Here is a 21664-nt window from a genome sequence, read left to right on the forward strand (position 1 = left end):
AAAATCTGTTAGAGGTAAAATATAGAAAAAAGTTTTGTATATAACTGCTAAGAAATAATCAAATCATTAATAGTCATTATAAAGTAAATTATTTACTATGTTTTTTACAATTAAGAATTACATTATTCTCAATGCTTATATTTTAACTGTTTCATTAAAAAACGCTTTTAAAATAACTTTATATTATAGAAAATACGTATTACCAGTGATAAGCGTAATTAATTCTTATTAATAATTAACAAATATAATATTAACTAATATAATTTAGGTATTTAGCGCATAATTAGCAATATCCTGATGTATATAATCTTAGAAGAGGAGTGAATATTATAAACGTAATATATTTAATTGGTAAATTTTGTAGGTAAATATTGTTGGTGGATATATAGTATTAATAACGAAATTTAATCTTAACTTGAGTAATTACTATACTAAATCCGTAAATAACAACAACAAAATTGTTCTTTAAATTATTAATAAGTGTTGTATTTTTGTGGGTACAACTATTAAATATGATTTATTGCATATTCAATAAAAAAAAAATCAAATTTTTTGTAGATCTTTATAATAGCTACATGACTATTGGGACGGGCTGATCGTAAATCGTAATTACCTATCTTACCAATAAATGTGTCCGCATTCAGGAAATATTTGTAAAATTATAATTTTATTTTAATGAATAAATAAGTGAAATTATGCGTTAGATAATTTTTTATTTTACGTATAATTTTTAGAGTCTACACTGATAGTTGTTATTAGTCAAACTGATGACATTTTCGTTTTAAATTTAAATTTTTTGTTTTTACGTGAAAATAATAGGGAACCCAGGGTATCACTATTCCTAAATGGCCTTAATATACATAGATATGTAGATAAATGATTTTTTTTTTATTGTTTAATTTTTTCGCGTTAGACATAATAGAAGAATCAGTAATTCAATCGAGTGTTAAGTATTTTTAAATATTAAAATCATCTATCTGAACATGGAAATCGATGACCCAGAAGTATAATTTGTCACAATCTTATCTAATTACGCATTTCTATGTATATATTATGTACCTTGAATGTATTCTTCCAGAGTGTTCGTAAAATTCTTGGTCACAGGTTTTTTAAAATTTTAAATGAACCAAACAACCAAACGCTATAGAAATTTTGATTCCACTATCGTCGCTGGTGAAAAAAATTTAAAAATATAACTGAAATGAACTTACGTAAATTATTGTGTGAATCGAACGATCTTAACATGTACATGTTACACAATTATGGTGAGCCCGAGACTAATGATGTCATGACGCGGCTTTTCTTTTCATTCCTTTGAATTATAAATCAAAATTCATTAAACTACGTGATAAGATAAACTACACAATTATAAATAGCCACAGTGGCGCATTTAAGGGGGGCAAATTTCCCGGGCGGCAAATTTTTGGGAGCGACAAAATATTCTAACTTTTATTATTGATGTATTCATGATATTTTTAATTTTCACACCTTTTTCAGTATTGTTAAGTATTTTAAAAAATATTGTTGAGCATTTAATAAGAAATTAAAAAAATTATACTATACCTAGTCACCTAGGTAATAGTAAAATTGCAAAATAGGTATTATACATTTATTATTCGATAAGATATTATATTTTTGTTCAATGTTTATAATAAAGACTCGGGTACACAAAACGCAGTTTCACTTTAGGGCACATTTAAAAATTTTACAAAAGTAGTAAAATTGTACCTAAAGTGTTCAATGTATGTTAGCATTTATAAAAGAAAATAGTTTAGTTGAATCATATCCTTGTATTGATATTGCTCTTAGGATGCTACTATTTATGTACACCTTCAAGTAATTGTTCAACGGAAAAATCATTTTCTACATTAAAAAGGGTCAAAACTTAATTAAGATAAACAACGGGAGAAAATCGTCTTAACTAATTAACAACCCTCAACATTTAAGCTGATTTAACGAAAACTATTAATTTTAATGATATTATTGAACATTTTTCTTTTCAAAAGTCAAGAAAAAAATTATAAGCTATCGATTATTTTATTATATATAATTAATAATAAATATAATATATATAATCTAATAAAAAACCATGTATTGTTAATCATTGTGCCTATAATAAGTGTTCCGTTTTCTATATTTAATATATATATATATATATTTTTTTAAGAAAGGAATATTCACTTTGAAAAAAAAAAATTTAGGTTAACGTTAGGATATGTATTACTATAAAATTATCTAATACAATATCGTAAAACAACTGATTTATAATTTGTTTCATAAAATTAATTTTTTTATTGCTTAGCTTTGAATTTATTTATATATATATGTATTTTTTTTATAAAGGGGAAGGGCGGAAAAATTATTTTGCCCCGGGGCGCATATATAATAAATGCGCCACTGAATAGCCACTACCGAATTGCTAACAATCAAAATGAATAGAATAATTAATTCTTGTTATCCTTTCATACATAACTCTTTCGTGATCAATCTAGTGAGACATTACAAAATGTAGACTAATAACCTTTGCTGTTGAAGCTTATTACTTATCAATAAAAATTGATTTTAAAATATTAGCCGAAACGTGGCGTCTATACTATTTTTCTTAAAATTGAACATACTTTGAAACTAAAGCCATTTATCTGCCGTATTGTGTACTCCTAAAATATGTTAATATGTTTTTGTTACTCGATAAAGACATAAACATGGCAAAATGTTCTAAAAACTATATTAACAATTATTTACACGTAAAGTTATAATTTTTGAACCGAGCAATATATTTTTATTTTCTTTATTATTATTATTCACGGTATATCTTCAACAACAAGGTAATTAGTTTAAAGCAAATTATTAGACCCACAGTAATGCGTTTTCTAACGGGAAATTGTGTTAGAAAAATGATTCTGACGCTTATGTAAGTTTATTGCAGCAACTAGATCACTAGCGAACACGTAAGTACGGTATCTACTTAAACCTTTAAAGATGTTACTTTCCATTGTATCCGCGGTTTCCCGATAATATTCGGGAAAATGGTTTCGTTTCGAAACCTTGGACATGTCTATTTCTAATGACAAAATAAATATGAATCATCAACTGAACACGAGTGAATGCTAAACCGTTTACACCTAGTATCCGAAATCTCGGAAATGTTTGGCTCTATCGATGTTTTTTTTTTCTTTTCATTTTGCTCCGTGAACATTTGCTGCGTGGGTCACCGAATTTCTAAATGGACAGTTCCGGTTATCCGGGTAGTTGTTTTATTTTTCACTCGTCACGCTCGATGTACTCCGGGTGAACGGAAGCCGTTGGGTAGGCAGCATACGCGGGTGAGCCGACTGGTTAGATCTCCTCGTCAACGTCGTGTAAACGATATCTTACAACCGCGGACGAAGGGCTTTATGACGTGGGTCGGCAGTGGCGACCGCGCATGATGTTTGTCGAATCCTATTTCCGCGTCGAGGCACCGCGTACCTACGTGCAGTGGCGTATTTTAAATTTTTTTGTGTGGGGAGAGCTAGGGTTTAACATTTTTCTAAGAAGTAAATGATTTTATTATAATATATAAAATACGTATAAGATATGAATTAATAATCTTAATATGATATCATACAAATATTTTTGTTCAAACATTACGTCCACATATAAATTAATGTTCACTTTCTCTGCGCCTTCGCAGCAAGTCGTGTATGACTTTTGAACCTTTCTTCTTCTCTGGGGGTGGGATCGAGACCCAGGACTCTCCCCTTTCCGAAAATACACCACTGCCAACGCGTAACGACAATCATTGCTCCGCACTACGGTTTCCATTAGAGCGACAGGGCCCCCGATAACACGTGTTCTGAAGTGAATGGTCCAGTGCGGATAATAAATAATTGAAATTGAACCTCGAAAAAACATTAAATGACTTTAATTAATAGTCGCGCAAAAGTGCCGCTACGGTGACCGGGTGCCGCCAGTGCGATATTCCAATACGTATACGCAGGGGCGAAACTAGAAGGTGTAAGACGGAAATTCATTCCCGGGCGTAAAACTTTAGAGGGTAATTTTTGTAGTTATTAACAACTAATTTGATATTTTTAACTTTGTTAAATATTGATGTTAGGTTAAAACTCAACAAGTATGATTGTATATTAATTACTAGAAAAAAATTCTCAAGAAGAGTATTTAAATATTGGTCTATCATAGGGCGTAATTTTAACATTTTCCCCAGGCATAAAATTCCTAGTTCCATCTCTGCGTATACGGGACACACGTGTTAGTACTGTTTTTCCTCTGTAATTTCGCTCGTGGAAATCGGGGCAAACGCATACCACTACCTATACCGCGGATACTTGCAGCGCGTAAAATTAAATAAAAAAATAAACCCGCTACCTATGCATAGTTGTTCAGCGCAGTGTCCCTCGTGCACACGAGGATAAAACGGATTTGTGGTCGACACGGACCAGAAGAAGATCAGAGAAATCCGTAGTATCGAACGTAAGTGTACCACGGTACGCGTCATCAGCGTCCAAAACTCGAAAACAATATGTTTTCAATTTCTGTTGCTGTTCGCTGGAATTTTAAACAGCCGTGCGAGTGGTAGTCATAGTCCGTAACCATTTCAACATTTCTTTTGCATACATGTTACCACTGTGTGCGATGGTGCCGAACTACTTTTTTGTAAACGGTGTAAACACACGTTTTGTAATTTTATTTTATATTCTAAATATTTATATTTATAATCGTTCGTGTTAAGTAGCTATCTACTACCCAATACCTACTGGCTGCTAAGTGCCAGTTTTTCAAAATTATATAGACCCACGTTGGGTCACCTGTACCCACCAACCGATTTTAGGCGGTGCAGATGCACCAACTCAAGTAAGTATTCGACGCCATTGGCTGTATATTGGTTTTAAGTTTCACCGTGTACTTAATAATAAAAAGGTACCTGTACTACTAATTAATAGAAATTAATTTATATTGTTTCCTTTCGGCAAATGGTAATGTTGTTGTTTACTATTGCTGCGAGCACTTCGTAGTCGAACATTTGTTTCCCGTTCATATTAATCGGATAGTTAAATTTATGATGCGCGATGATACTACAGGTGAGGTAGAAAGAGTAAAGGATAATATCATGGATGTATTTTTTATCCCTCCGCTAAGGATAAAAGTTTAAATTACGCCATCATATAAAAATACAACGTTGAAGTATACGTTATTTTTTATTTTCATAAGGATAAGTGGTTTTAGTAAGTTATTTACAATAAAAAAGGTAAATGTTTTTTTCTTTTTTTACCGGTTCATCAATAATTTCTTCAGTTTTTATTTAGTAGCTTTTATTTATCGATAACATCGTTCAACCGTAATTTTGTTTTGTTTCTGATTTTTTTTAGACTCTTGCGCTGCGTTCATGATGGCTGGCCGTCTTAATCACAGATAGTAGGGCAGGGACCCATGTATATATATATATATATTAATTTATTAATAATTTATAGAAATCTATGTTTGTTCATGTTATTATATAACTAAATATATAGTATAACTATATTTCAAAACGTCGTCGACGATAAAGAATTTTAAAGTGCATGGGCGTACAATACTTCAAAGCTACGCGTAATCGTTCCCTTCTTCATTTACGACGATAACAACCCGTTTCCTGAGAAAACCACACGACCACATGGGTTGCAATTTACGTACCGAGACTTTATATTATTTTTATTTGCAGATAAATTGATATTGGTAGTACATAATTTGTGGGGCCCCATACAAGCTTTGGATCCGGTGCGATCACACCGCTTGCCCCCTTTTAGGGCTGGCACTGCCGCGGGCGGACCTTTGTACTTCAAAAGATTAATAATAAAATACGTACGAATTTAAAATTTTTACATATACTTGGGTCAGTAATATTCGAGGAGAGTATAAGAGAAAGGGATATGCGGTAGTAAGTTTCAAAGTTTCATAAAATACAAAACCTACATCTATATTAATTGTATGCACACAAGTACATATTTATACATAGGTACAGTTACACACACGCACACGCACACATATACATATACATTTTCATACATATTTGTAGTTTGGCGGTAAATAAGCTTATGTAGTGAAATAATAATAATAATTATATTAACTCTGTGCAGAAGAGAAAATTCGCGTTATAACAGCAAAACTCTCTGGACCGGAACGCGCGGACACATGATCATGTATATTATTTTATTTTTTAACGTGGTTCGATGCTGCTACAGCCAAACTACTTATTGTAAACCGTAACTCGTTGCGTATAGTATGTTTATAGCATATAATTTAATGTTATGTACAGTACGATAACGTGTATATTTTACGCACTCGTTTAATTGTTATTATAATATGATTTTAGCGTATCCCCGGAATCATAAAAACATTCAGCCCGCAGGATCTACAACTCCTCTGATCCTGTATTTTGTACCATCACGTCTGCATAACAAATAGTGCAGAGTTTTTACCGCGGAGCAACAAGATGTGTCAAAATTATTTAATCGTCTACAATACGGTTAATTCACTTTATTTCACCGAACGTTTTTCGTTTTCTAATACACTTATTTTACTAACTCCTCTGTTCTATTTCTACACAATTTTTTGTTTATAGCAGACGTTATATACATAATACATAATACATAATACATTTTTGTATAGTCAAATCCGTTATTTTTTTTTTTCATCTATTCCATGAGTGTGCAGGTATGTATTACATAAAACAACACTGATAGTTCTATCATTAGGGAGCCATCCCCCCTTTTGTCTACTAAAATACGTCTCTCATTGCGCCAGTCATTAGTCAGCCATTTTGGAAACATAATTTTTATGGTTTTATATTCTGATCGAGGAATAACGGGTAAAATTATGTTTTTTTTAAACACTTATTCCACTTAATCTCGTAAATTATCTCATTGGATCAAAAATAAAATAATTATAGTGCATTCAAAACTTATTTTCAAATTTCTTAAAATGTCTAATAAGTTTGGAATTCAAGCTTCAAAGAATATTTTTATTTTCAAAAAATAATTATTCTTCGATCCTCCACTTCTGTATCAGAAAAATAATAAATAACTTTCATAACCATGTAATGTGCAACACTTTTTCTCACAAAATAACCACTCAGTACCTAATGAAATTTAATGTATATACGTATCTACACCTAGATGTAGAGTAAGAGAGTCTTAACAAGAGGTTGACATAAACACAACATAAAATTATAATCTATGTGTTAATTCTAGTTTATCAATAATAGATTATTTTTTTATATATAGACACTTAAAATAATTCATTCTTGACCAACAGGTTTGCCGATTAAGTCAACATACTGTATTATTTTATAAAAAATGGCTATATATAAAAAAATAAATGTTCATTTATAACGGTTTAATAAAAGTTGGTTAAGCCATGTGAAAACGTGTAATATCTATGATTTATTGAAATTGTTCCATATCTCTCACCCTTCGCAGGTTGGTGATTGGTGTAAGATCGCAAGGGATAGGGATGTTGTTTTATGAACGACAAAGGGGATTAGTGTTGCGCCCTGCAGGGATGCGGCAACGGTCGGAAAATCTCCACCCTAAAAACGTATGGATCATGGCTATATAGTTACGCACTTATGCTCTGACGATGTTAATTAATATTAACATATTAATTCCACGTATCTCTGGAGCGAACTTGCTATTATTATTTTTTTCAGACTTGTCCTTGATCTACAACTATAATATATATTATATTTATGTAAATAATATTATGTTAATAGTGAAACCATAAGCACAATACTGTTTTTCTGTGTCTAAATATTATAGTTTAATCCATAACTGAGCGTCTATTACGTTGTTACACCACACCATTTCGGTACGAATCATTCAGTTTGTACTTTAGTTTGTCGGATATTTCAACGAATTTTTATTTAACGATTTTAGTGATTAGACATTTCATAGTTTCAAAATATTATAAGGAAGTTTGTGCTGTATACACTATTTGAAATTTTCGATTTTCCATCATTTTAGATGTCTTTTTTTGTTAGAAAGTTTGATTATTAAAAGTCCAAATCTAGTAATGGTCAATCCTTCCATTTTTCCATCAACCTCTTTCACCCAGAATCGTTTTTTCATGAGCAATGGTGCATTGTCTTCAAATTTAAAAGACCAATACAGCAATACCATTCACCCATTTAAGAATCCCGCTCGACCGTGGAGTCTCACCCGACCTGATAGTCTAGTCCTTTTATTTTGATTTTATCATTATAGCAAGTTGATTTAAAAATACAGATTTACGTGAATTAAATTAATTATGTACATTTATCACAATGTAACTTGTGCGTCAAACGATAATTATAAAAGGACGAACTACTTTATATATTACTATTGAGAAACTAAATTATTATGTCGAATAATATTCCAGATCGTCTATAAAGTAATAAATTATTTGACCTGAGTTAGATTCAAATTTCCACTGTTTATAGTCGATTATATACTATGATAAATCTGTACACGTATATAATATTGACTTATCGGAAATGATTCGTGAATAAACGTCTCATTTCGTGGCTTTTTATTACAGTGAAACCTCTATTAATGGAAACCTCTCAATAGTGGACCCTTCCCAATAGTGGACACTTCTAAGTTCCCCGGCAAAAATGTATACACATAATAAGAGTTATAACCTCTTAATAGTGGACACTTCTAATAGTGGACGTGGACACAATAAGCTAGTACCAAATTAAAAATTACCTCTCATAAATGGACACAATACATGTACTTATCGAAAACATTTAAAAAATAAAAATACCATATTTATCTCTTATACATTCGTCCATATTTCATCTTACCTTAATGGTTTCCTATTCGAAAAATGACTAAAGGTTCGGTTATGTGTTCGGTCGTTAATTGTGTACATTGTATAAACACGTACCTGCATTAAAATGAATAATAATAAAAGAAAAAGATTGAACTTAGAAAAAAAAATAAATATTATTAAAACTAAAGAAACGGAAAGTCTTAAGTCTTCGTGTACTAGCAGAAAAATTTTGCATAAGCAAGTCACGGTTTTAATTTATCTAAAAAACATCTTATTTAATGAAAAATACAGGTGAATAACATTTTACAAGATGCGTGTAATTTGAAAAAATATTACGCTGAAAATGGCAATAAAGATATAAGGAGAACATTTTCGAAAACATCGGATGGAGCACTTGTAGATAAAGTTACATTTGAATGGTTCTGTAGAGCCCGTTCATATAATTTACCTGTTTCTGGACCATTGCTCCAAGAAAAAGGACGAAAAGTTGCAAATGAGGTATGTCTAGAAAGTTTTAAAGCTTCAAATGGTTAGCTTCAAAAATTCTGAGAACGTCATAACATTTTTTTTAAAAATATATGTGGTGAAGGTAACTCTGTTGATTCAAGTGCTGTAGAAAACTGGTTAAAAATTGAAAACATTAATTTCAGACTATGAACCAAAAAATATGTTCAATTGTGATGAAACGGGTTTATTTTTTCGAGCACTTCCTGATAAAACATTGTGTTTAAAAAACGAAATTTGTCGTGGAGGTAAAAAAGCTAAAGATTGTTTAACTGCTTTATTTAATATAAAACCAGAGACAGTCAAAAATTGTTTTAAAAAGTCGGGATTTTTTTCGTCCGATACAGCAGAGTATGTAATAGAACATGACAATGTTACAAATTTGAACATATTCTCAGAACTTGTACCGAGTACTGTTGCAAATGAGGACTATATTTCTATAGATAATAATATCCTTACAAAAGACAATACATTAATAATATCAGATTTAGTCAATTGTAATCTAGACAATTTGAGTGAAAAAGAAACCGATTTACCCGAAGAAGGAGAAGAACAAGAAGAAGAAGAATACGAGTCGATATACAATCCAACGTTTGAAGAAGTTTGGAAAACAATAAATAATTTAAAAACATATTTTAAAAATAAAGAAGAAGAAATCGCATTATCAATGGTAGCCAATTTACAAATTCATTGCGAAGAGCAGAAAAAATGTACACAAAAAAATATTACAGATTTTTTTTAACTGTACATAATCATCGAACATTTTTATAAGCATTTTTATACTAATTTTTTAATATATAAATAATAATATATAATAAATAATAAATTAATATTCCAATGTATATTTTCATGTACAGTGTATAACCAATTCTCTATAGTGTCTCCCTATAGTGGACATTTAGTAATTTCTCATAAGTGTTCACTATGTAGAGGTTTTCTCAATAGTGGACAACTCCTTATAGTGGACATTTTTTAATTCCCCGTGGCTGTCCACTATATAGAGGTTTCACTGTACTATAATTAAATACGATGACATTGATCTTACATTGGCGTTAAATCGTTTAAATCCTCATATCAACAAATTATTATCGTTATTGACTTCTAAGATTTCGATAATTTCCAAGATTTAGTTATTTTATTTTGCTTTTTTATTTTCGCTTAGAGAACATATCCAAAGAAGAAAAAAGAAAGAAATACTCAGTTTCCAAACGAAAAACTTAGATGAAGGCATATCGTAAGCCCTACGGAGTATGTATTGAAAGTAAATCTGTGGCCAGTATATATCGCGTGTTCTATAAGTTGAAATACATTTTAAGGGTCACTCGTTGAACCCAGCATAGTTTAAACGTGCGCGCGTAACTTCTAAATTTTACTCAGGCCAAATAAAAATACAACGGCCCCAGGCATCCCAGTGGCCACAAAGCCTACATTTTTACTTTGCATAGAAGAATAATTTGTGCTCTCAAATTACAAAAAGCATGATTCATACTAGTTAGAAACCGTACCGTACCGTTCCTCAAAATATTTAATTATGTGTTTTAATTTAGTTAATTCAAAGTAGAATCCGTACAGCATTCTTTGCGAGAATAATCGCGAGATCAGAATATTACAAACCATAGATTGGCCCCACTGATTTCCGGACTTATTTTAAAAATGTGGTCAGGCCGTGACCTGACCTAAACAGGGTTCGACACCACTGGGCCGCACTATTTAGGAACAACGTACCATCAAAGGTATATCCTGTTTACTAGACACACTTTTACAATATAGCGTACTTTTTGATTCAGTGATAATGTTTCGAGAATCAAAAGCGTAAGGTTTACAATAACGTAACAAAAATGGCCAACCTTTCGATGTTTAAATATTTTGTACCAGTCATAGTTTTAGAATCTGGATAGCGGATAATGGTACTGATCATTGCTGGTTATGAATGCACGGCTATGACACAAAATTTCGAAAGTAGATTTGGAATTTATGCTAAGGAAAATCTTATTTTCAAAAAAACTATTAAACTTCGTTACGGACTGAAACAAAATCTCGTATTATGTTTAGCGCACGCGAGAAAGTTTCAAACGCTGCTATGGCGTATCTCTACAACGTAAGAATTCCAATAAGGTTAGGTTAATATATTAATATAATAGTTATTTTCAAAAATATAATCATAATACTAACTAATTATACGTATTGAACTTTTCATCAATAAATGTCGACCCATAAACTTTGTGTAACCGATGTGGACTTTTTAAATTGATCACTTTTAAATGTATAATACTATTTATAATATTATTTTAGTAGTATATTTTAGTGTACTCTGTTTATATCATAATATAAACAGATTGCAGTAAAATCTTGTTAATACACGATTTAACTAGAGATCACTAAACGCGTAATAAACTTTTGAGTGCTTGATTAATCAACAACCCGGAACTTCTTTAAGCCAAAACTAAATCACGCATCATGCAGCAACATTATGGCATTTATAATGCGGTCTTGTATATTTACGAGGATATATTCCTATCTACTTAATTAATTTCATGTTTGAAATATAAATTTTGCATGGTTACACTTTTATTGAATATTGTTTTTAATATTAGAGTTAGACTTAATTTTCCCATAAAAGACGGAGATTAATCTCCTATAATTCATTCGTTATAAACAATAATTTTAATAACTAATAATACTGTTTGTACCAAACGATCGATATCAGCAAGTAAATACTTGATAAAAAAAAAAAAACACATCCGTTTACTGTATACTATACAGTATATGCGTGCATTTTACATAATATAAATTATATATTATATTATATTATATTATTATTACATTTATGATTTAGGAAACGTATACAATAATAATAATAATAATAACGTGTACATAATAGAATAATAATTTAAGTACCTCGAACCGAGCGACTATGCAAGAAAGGAGAAAATTGTTTTCTAACAAAAAGTCCACCCGCTGTGGTGTGCACAGCACTCGGACAGGAATTAATAATAATAACAATAATCGTACAACAGTAACGATTTATTACGCCAATCGCGCCGCGGTGTTATTACATTACCGTTCTACGCGATCCTCCGGTGTGCAACGCCCAGCGTTATTCGAAACGAAATGGAAACTCGCGAAAAATAAATTCGGTTTAGTCGTGCATGGAACGACCAGTGCAGTTCCGTTACGGTGTACATATACTTTTTCCGGTCGTTCGCCGCATCCCCGAGTGATGGCAACATTCACGCTTGCACGTTATCTTGCACGTCTATTCCCCGGGACCGGACGCGTAAATAAGGAACCCGAGGGCCAAGGGGCACCATCCGAAACCCGTAACCATCCTTCGGGAAAACTATAATTTTTTGTATAATGATATTGACCCTGCATTGTAAATTTATCGAATGTCTTCAGTAAACCAATCGCAGTCATTTATTTGATGTTACTTGCGTTTTGTTTTCATCTTTGGCAGAAACCAACATTTCAATAAACATGTTTTAAGACTTATTTTTTTAATTTTATCTTCAGGTATTGAAAACATTCGTCACACGTTTGCATTTATGGGATCATCAGAACAACACTGATGGTCTTTGTCATAAAAATATCCGAGTATTTGGTACTACATGTTCAGATCAACACAACACGTAACGGACAAATTGACTGCTTTGAAATTTCCCAAAGCTCGACCGCTATTGAAAACGTAATTTATTTTAACTCGATGTATACATTTCGTTAATTTTCTTTTCATATACTCGTATGAATATAAGTTCACGTTTAACCGACTTTTTGCGCTCCATCCGGTTTTATTCAATCCCATATAATATAGAACTAAGTGGTGGTCCAATATTTATACTGAAGCCACTACGACATCTGCGTTATTATCATACGTAAGATGTGTAAAAATGATGTGGTTTTTTTTAATTGTTTTTCCCCATTGTTAATATATAATTTCAATATCGAAACGACATAATTTACCTATATTTTCGTTTCGTCTGCGGCGATAATGACCTCGATTCCTTCATTATCGCCGAACTTGAAATAAATAAAACGAATTTAAATAATCTATGGACAAAACACATTAAATAATAAACGCATAGAGAGTGCGTCAAGTAAAATTCATATATGAAATGCATTCATAGAAATTAATAAATCTCTGTAGAGGTCTATTCAGTTGATCAAAAAAAAAAAAAAACCTAAGCCTACGTTCGTAATGACTAACAGATATTCTTCATTCGTAACAAATGAAAACACCTCGTGTAATTTGCCTATACCTACCAAAATCAACACCCGAAATGCCAGAAGCGGTAAACAGCGTATTTAGGTAAAAAGCGGGTTAAAGGAAAAAAGCGTGTTTAGGTATAAAGCGGGTTAAGGTAAAAAGCGAGTTAAGGTAGAAAGCGGGTTAAGGTAAAAAGCTTGTAAAAGAACAAAAGTTTGTTAAAGAAAAAAGCGTGTTTAGGTACAAATATAAAAATCCGGGTTAGAAATTTATATATAGTACCATTATGGAAACCATTTGCTATAGGTTACGATCAGTATCCTGTATACCTTAAATCGTGGTTGGCACGTATGAATTTATAAAAGAATCATCTATATTTATATCGGTTTAACAAAATATAAAAGTCGATGTATTGGCCTCAATCATCGATAATTTGACCATCCCTACTCTTTACCGTTTTTCTCATAATGAAATTTTTCTATTTTGCACATTATTTTAGTAGAAAATAATACGGATCATTTAGTAAAAATATCATATTCGTTGTTGACTTTTTAGCCTCATGTAAATTACTACCTATACCATTATCTATAATATAAGGTATAGGTATTAATTATAGCAAAAAATAAACTTATTTTAAATAAAAACTTTAAATGTATGAATTTTGAAAAAGTTTATAAAAACTTGGAATAACGTACAAGCGTTTGTAGTCATAGTGAAGATCTTTATAGTATGTAACGGTAACGGTAGCACAATAAGTTTGAAGTAATAGAAATCCATTCACTGTAAATTCTCATTAAATTTTTTTAAATAAAAATACATGAAAGAATAGCAAAATTAAATGATTAAATTGCAATTTGTTTCCTTCAAAACCAACAACTAGAAATTAAATGAATGATATTATTTAAATTTTAATGAAGTTGAAATAATTATTTTTTTCATTCCACAAAAAATTTAAAATAATTCCATTTTGCCTTCTATAAATTCCAAAAAATGTTATTTCTAATAGAAGGTAAATTGTATTCGTTATCTATAAGATGCATAAGATAGCTGGATAAGGAAAAAAGCGTGTTTAGGTATAAAGTGAGTTAAGGTAAAAACCGAGTTAAGGTAGAAAGCGTGATAATGGAAAAAAGCGTGATAAAGAAAAAATCATGTTAAAGTAAAAAGCTTAATAAGGTAAGAAGCGTGTTAAAGGTAAATGACATGTTTAATGAAGATAGTGTGTTATGGTAAAAAGCGTTATAAAGGAAAAAATTGTGTTTAGGTAAAAATATATAATCATTGTTTACGAGTGTGATTTTAATGAATGTCTGGCAGGTAAATATATGTTTTAATGTCATTAATGTAGTTAAATACATAATTTTATGATAATATTATTATCATAAAGCAGTGGTTCTCAACCGGGGTGACATGTCACCCAAGGGTGACATGGACACAGTGTAGGGGTGACACGAAATCTCCACAGGAAAAGGAAAAAAATTAGAAAAAAATTAATTTTAATAAAACCATATTATTACCACAACAGTCATGTAAATAGCATACCTTTAAGTTTACATCTTTATATTATTTAGATCCAATGAATATGTGCAGTATTGTTATTAACGCAAAATCGATGTATTATCGATTTTTTTATCGACTTAACCGGGGTCGTTAGTTATTTTACAGTCGTTAGATATGTAGTATTATTATATACAAATAAAACAAATAAGTATAAAAATCTTTAAAAAATTTTCTCTTTTTTTTTTTTAATTTTAAGTATAAACTTTATAATATCAATGTTTATTGAACAATGCATCTTAATAAATTGAAGGTGTTCTACTGTTTTCTTCTGTTTTTATTGTTTTTGTTATTTCAAGAATTATTCTAAAATACACAGTTAAGATTATTTATTATTTTGATGTTAGGGTGACGCGGTGTTTAATTCTAGTGGCTAAAGGTGACATGAATGAAAAAAGGATAAGAATCACTGTCATAAAGACTAAAGATACCTCGTCTTCATAATTATTATTCAGCCATATTATAATTTGCTATTATCAATTATTTATAATATATAGTTTAAAACTATTGGCACAGACAGCGCTAGCGATCAACCTCACTGAAAAACTGATGTTTAGTGATATACGACGCATACCATTATGGAAACCAATTGCTATAGGTTACGTTGAGTAACCTGTGTATCTTAAATCGTGGTTGCCACGTATGAATTTATAAAAGAATCATCTATATTTATAACGATTTATCAAAATCAAAAAGTCCATTTATTGACCCAAATCGATGTTTTCATTTGCTGTGAAATTTCATTAAATTTTTGTAAATAAAAATACTTGGAAAAATAGCAAACTTAAATGGTTAAAAATCTATTGCAATTTGTTTATTTCAAATTCATCTTATCATAAATTTGTTTAACAGCTTAGTCAATATCCTCATTCGCAAATAATTTTCTAAGCACTATAGATAGATGATCATAATAATGTATATATTCTTTATTTATTGGGATAACCTCAATGTCATTTGATTTACTGTAGGTTTCTAAATAACAAATATGAAATTAAATGAATGATATTATTTAAATTTTAATGAAGTTAGAATATTTATTTATTCAATTCCTCAAAAAATTTAAAATAATTCCATTTGGCCTTCCATAAATTCCAAAAACTGTTATTTCTAATACAAGGTATACTGTATACGTTTTCTCAAAATTCAAGAGTGTTAAGGATAAAAGCGTATTAAGGTAAAAAGCGTGATAAGGTAAGAAGCGTGTTAAAGGTAAATGGCGTGTTTAATGAAGATACCATGTTATGGTAAAAAGCGTGATAAAGGAAAAAAGCGTGTTTAGGTAAAAATATATAAACACCGTTTACGAGTGTGATGTTAATGAGTGTCTGGCTGGTAAGTACCTATATATTGTACCACCGGATCACGGCGCAAAATTCTTTTCTTCGGTTATAAGTTCTGAACACCGGAGTTTTTAATTCTTAACTCTGATACTCATTCACCGTGTACCTGACTAGTGTACGAATGTATTGATATGGTTTTTGAGATGATGGGTATGCCTAACCATTGAAGCATAGTAGATTTTTTACAAGGGTGTCGAAAATATATATTTCGAGGTACCCATCCATCCTCACCAGTAAAATCAGAGTTTAGGCATAGTATAACTCCTTATTTTTAAGTGCTTTTTGATTTATTCTTACTAACAAAAATAATAAAAATTAAATGTTTTAAAATAAACCTAATATTAATTATTTTTCAATTTTCTGGGAATTAATTTATAATTTTGTATAGCATCATTTTTGGGATTAAGCCCTTCTACTTACTCTCATGTGATGCTTTAGTTCTAGGGTAAACATTATTATTATGTTAATTTGGATAGTTGAAAAATTGGTTAGTATTAAATTAAACAAATATTCATAAAAGTTCACACAGAACTAGTCATCCACCAATTCTCTGAGGGGTGTCAATCGACACCCCTGACCCCCCCTGTGTGCGACACTGCTTGCACCCTATACCGCATCATATCTTTAATCTATAGAGTGTACACGATTTTTTTCTTTCTAAAAATGAGACAGTTTGATCTTTTATGCGATTTGATATCACTTTGGGCAGTGTACGATGTCAAATTATTTTTAATTAAAACGGCTTTTGAGTTTTTGTCACACGATGATCAATATTATCGGTTAATTGGCTACCGATTGATATATAAAAATCATGTGGCAGTTGTAATTAAGATTTAAGGTGCTTAAATAAACAATCACTTGATTTATATAAGTTAGAAGTACATCAGAGCGAACGAGCCGTGAGACTCGTTGAAATAGTGACGTACGGACACACCGGATTTTTCTAAAATAATCTATATTGGTAAAAAGTACAATTAAACTGAATGTTTTCTTTTTTTATGTTACTCAAATTTAGCTGAAAATATTATTCATAATTTATGATAACTACTTACGTATTACGATTTGATGTACTGTTAATATAATAAGGAAGAATCTGAAAATCTTGCTTCTTTAAATTCACTACTTATACACACAAGACTGAATTCCGAAGGACGTGTCTTCGTATCTATATATTTTTTCATAGAAGAAAAGTTTCAAATGAGATATTATTGTAATTAAATGGATTTCTAGTAATAAATGTAAATTTCAATACATTTTGACAGCTTGCAGATTCTATGGGGTTCAAATTTTGATCCACTCTCTCCTCTCGAAGTTATAATGAAATTGGCCTTGGTCATGGGCGCCCGGAGGAGATGGAAAGATGGGGCATTTGCCCCCCGCTCCATGGAAATCAAATAAAATGTTAAACATTTTAACTTTTATTATGATTTATGAACATTTCATCGATATTTTTACTTTAGTAGGTGGGGTTGATGAAAATAACAGTATTGTAATAACAATATATTTTAAGGCGTACAAAATATGTATTACATTAATCGCTCAAAATTAATTATTTTAATTTTGTGAATTGATATTAAGCGCCTAGTATGTAAACAACTTATGAAGACAGATGCAAATATACGCACATGACGTTTGTTAGATAACTTTAATGTTATTAATATAATTTTAACACATTTTGTAGTTTACAAGAAATTAATTTTTTTAAATGTATTTTTTGGTGTTAGATTTTATTATGCCCCTCCCTGATAAATATCCTGCGGCGCCCATGGCCTAGGTACATCAACGTAAAATTCTCTCGTTGGCCCTACCTTCTAGTATAACGTCAGTTCAAAAAAATGACTATAAAATATAATAATATTTATTTATATTATACTGCCGTTAATTATAAATTGTATTTATAAACAATGATATTAGTAGCAACACATAATATATTATGTGCTTTATGCTCCAATACTCTGGGTATTATTATTTCAGAACACAATTGTTATTATTTAAATTATCGGTTACTAGCGTTGATGTAAACTATTTTTGAAAAATCTTGAAGACTTCAAATTGAAAAGTTTTTATAGTTTTTGTGTAGAAGTTTTACTTTTTCCTTTTATTTCAAGGACAATTTAGAAACACGTATACATAATACATACATATTATATTTACATAAATGTATCTATATTATATATATATATGTAACCATACATGTTATATACTTGAACATCAGAACATTCAATGTTTTATTCTGAAGTCGTATGAGCAATCTAAAGCGACTACTGAATAATTTTAAAATTCATCGAAAACTTATTCTTAGGCGGTCCAACACGTATTTTTTTCCCCTCCCCCGAGTAACTTTTTACTCCGTTGTATATATAAGCTAATAAAAGACGCGAAGAATTATTTACTTGCGATAAAAAAAAATAGCAATAGAAATATAGTTGAAACCGGTGCATCCGAATTGCATGCCAAAAAAATAAACATAAATTGGAATGTCCGAATTGCATGCCACGTCTTAGAGGTGTATTTCCAAATTATATGCCGGAAAGTCATGCGTTTAGGCGAATATTTAAAAATTGCAATGTGTTTGGGTAATTTAGCATTTAGCTTATTTTTAGAAATGTTTAAAATTTAATTTTAATCTATAGGTATGTACACGTACGTAAGTATAGACATTTAATGATGTCCATTACCAGATAACAACATTATTATATAGATAAGATAGAGTATTGACTAAAGAAATAGAGTAGTATAGACGATTAACTTTAAAATTATATGATGTAATTTCTGAAATATTACCTATAATAGATAAGAAAGGTAGAACTAACGTCAAAATAAGAGGGAAAATGGATTGATAAAATACAGCATCCCAGGATATTAAAAATAAATAAAAAAAAAAAAATTGCCAAAATCGAACCGGCATGCAATTCGGACATACACCTCTGAGACGTGGCATGCAATTTGGATACAGCCAGTTAAAACCAATAGTTCTCGGAAAGTTTATCGTATACACACTGAATGCAATACATTTTTACATGAATTTAATTTATTTATATCGTATTAAGCTGTCATATAGTGTAATTATGTGATCACAAGATTAATATAGAACATAACTTACAATAAAAAAAAAAAAATTAAAACTTAAAAATTATTAGATAATATAAAATACATAAAACTATAATGATATAATAGACTATTTAATGGTAACTTCTTTGGTAATTTGAACCTCCGCTATCACTTATCATCAAATATCGTTTAACCAATACTTGGCCATGTCTATTGCCTTATAGTTCGCCACCATGAGGTCCCTTTCACTGCAGGTGATTGTGAATTTACAGCATTCCTGTAAGTGATCCATTATTTATTCCTCACCGCACTCATATAGCGTCGATGAGTCTTCTAGATGATCCCATTTTTTCAGGTTGACTTTGGTTCGTAGTCAAATTAGGCTTCTCCATATTACCCAACTATTCTTGTAACCGGGTGCGAGTTTTTCCGTTGGCATTATCCATACTGCTTCGTTCCCAATTTCTTCCTTCCATCTTTCGACTCTCTCATCTTTGGGATTTTTCGTGATGCACCTTGTTCTTTTCATAAAGCTATTTCTAAATTTAAGTCGGTATTTGTCACTTCTTTGCAGACCATATATTGAGTGTTCATAAAATTCAGATTGCAAACTCAAAGAATGTGTTGGCAAAGATAAAATTATGTTAATTTTAAAGAATGCACTTCTTTCTGTGTTCTCTCTTTCTCTTATCGAGAAATTAATTTTTTTATACTTAATCTGATTTTTTTAAAAAAAATTAGTCTTGAAAATTTCAGCACAGAGTATTGAGGTTGATTTCAATTATTTATTTATCTTAAAATTCCCATACAACACCTTAACCCCTTAATATTTAACACTGAATTAAGTTTTTACTTTTTAACTTTTTTTTATGGATATATATATATATTATACACACTTCATATTATATACATATAGTGTATTCGTTAGTAGACTAACTCTCATTACACCACACCGAAGTTAGTGTTTGACAATCAATGCTTTTAAAAGGATAAGAAGTCCTTATCTAGCAGGATCTTTTTGCGGAACTAAAACAAAAGCCTTCTATATAAGGCAACAGGTTACGTATACATGTATATATATATAAAAATATAGCTAGCCGGTTGAGTGCTAACCGGTTCTATTCCTATATTCGCAGTGATGACTATCAATACACCCAGGTAAGGTAAATATGTGTGTGCAACTCATGCGTTGGTCTCGCTGCGGGATGACTATAAAACATGTTCATTCCCCCCCCCCACCCATCATCAACAAATCTGTGATTTTTTTTTCATGCTTATAGTACGTAATTTATATGAATTTGTACGACTTTTTTCAGAATTTGTTTAGAGCTCGTTTACCGAAAAAAATTCATTTTTCGCTGGAGGTGCTGGAATAACGTTATTCCAGCCCCTCCCACCAATAAAAATACACGTTTTACAAAAATTTATTTTGCGAATAATTAGTACGTAATTATTAAAAATAATTACTATTTTTATCTCATACCATTGTTATCTAACATATAGATGTTTAAAATAGGAATAGTATGTTTGCAGTACGCCTTTGTATAAATAATAATTATAAAATTATGAGTATAATGATATAAGAGATTTTAAGCATACAGAATTCTTCTAAAAAAATTTTATATTTTGTTAATATAATATTTTGCTATTAATAAAAGCGGTAAATTGGTCGTTCAAATTCATACAAATTACGTACTAATTATTCGCGAAATAAATTTTTGTAAAACGTGTATTTTTACTGTTGGGAGGGGTTGGAATAATGTTATTCCAGCCCCTCCCGCGAAAAACGAATTTTTCTCGGTGAACAAGCTCTGTTCAAATTCTGAAAATAGTCCTACAAATTCATACAAATTACGTACTTATTATAAGCATGAAAAAAGTCACATATTTTTGGATTTGGGGGGGGGCAGGGTAATAGACGTCTATAAAACATATATACGTTTAGGCGTGTATCTAATAAAGTTTTCGGGATGGACAATACTATTGTTTAATCGATATGCTTTTCGGCAGGTCCACAGGGAAATAAATGCGATTCGGTTGGGCGTTCATCCTGCATATATAATTAATACCTCTGTTCTCTCTTTCCGATTTGGCCCGCTAATATCGTGTATATTTGTTTTAAGTAATTAATTATTCAATAATTAATAAGAATAATCATTGACAACTTAGAAATTATGGTAAGTTAATAAAAAAATTGGGAAAACTCCCCATTTCCATC

General features: G+C 30.6%; 1 protein-coding gene across 1 annotated transcript; it reads left to right on the top strand.

The window, feature by feature from the left end:
- Positions 1 to 8844: 8844 nt before the first annotated feature.
- On the top strand, positions 8845 to 10519 carry LOC112693238. The gene is made up of 4 exons (XM_025568219.1): positions 8845 to 8854; positions 9146 to 9319; positions 9441 to 9895; positions 10457 to 10519. The coding sequence occupies exons 1-4, from the start codon at positions 8845 to 8847 to the stop codon at positions 10517 to 10519; spliced, it is 702 nt and encodes a 233-aa protein (XP_025424004.1).
- The last annotated feature ends 11145 nt before the right edge of the window (positions 10520 to 21664 follow it).

The sequence above is a fragment of the Sipha flava genome, unplaced genomic scaffold (assembly GCF_003268045.1).
Source record: "Sipha flava isolate LNK unplaced genomic scaffold, YSA_version1 82_pilon_pilon, whole genome shotgun sequence".
In the NCBI taxonomy this organism is placed as follows: Eukaryota; Metazoa; Arthropoda; class Insecta; order Hemiptera; family Aphididae; genus Sipha; species Sipha flava.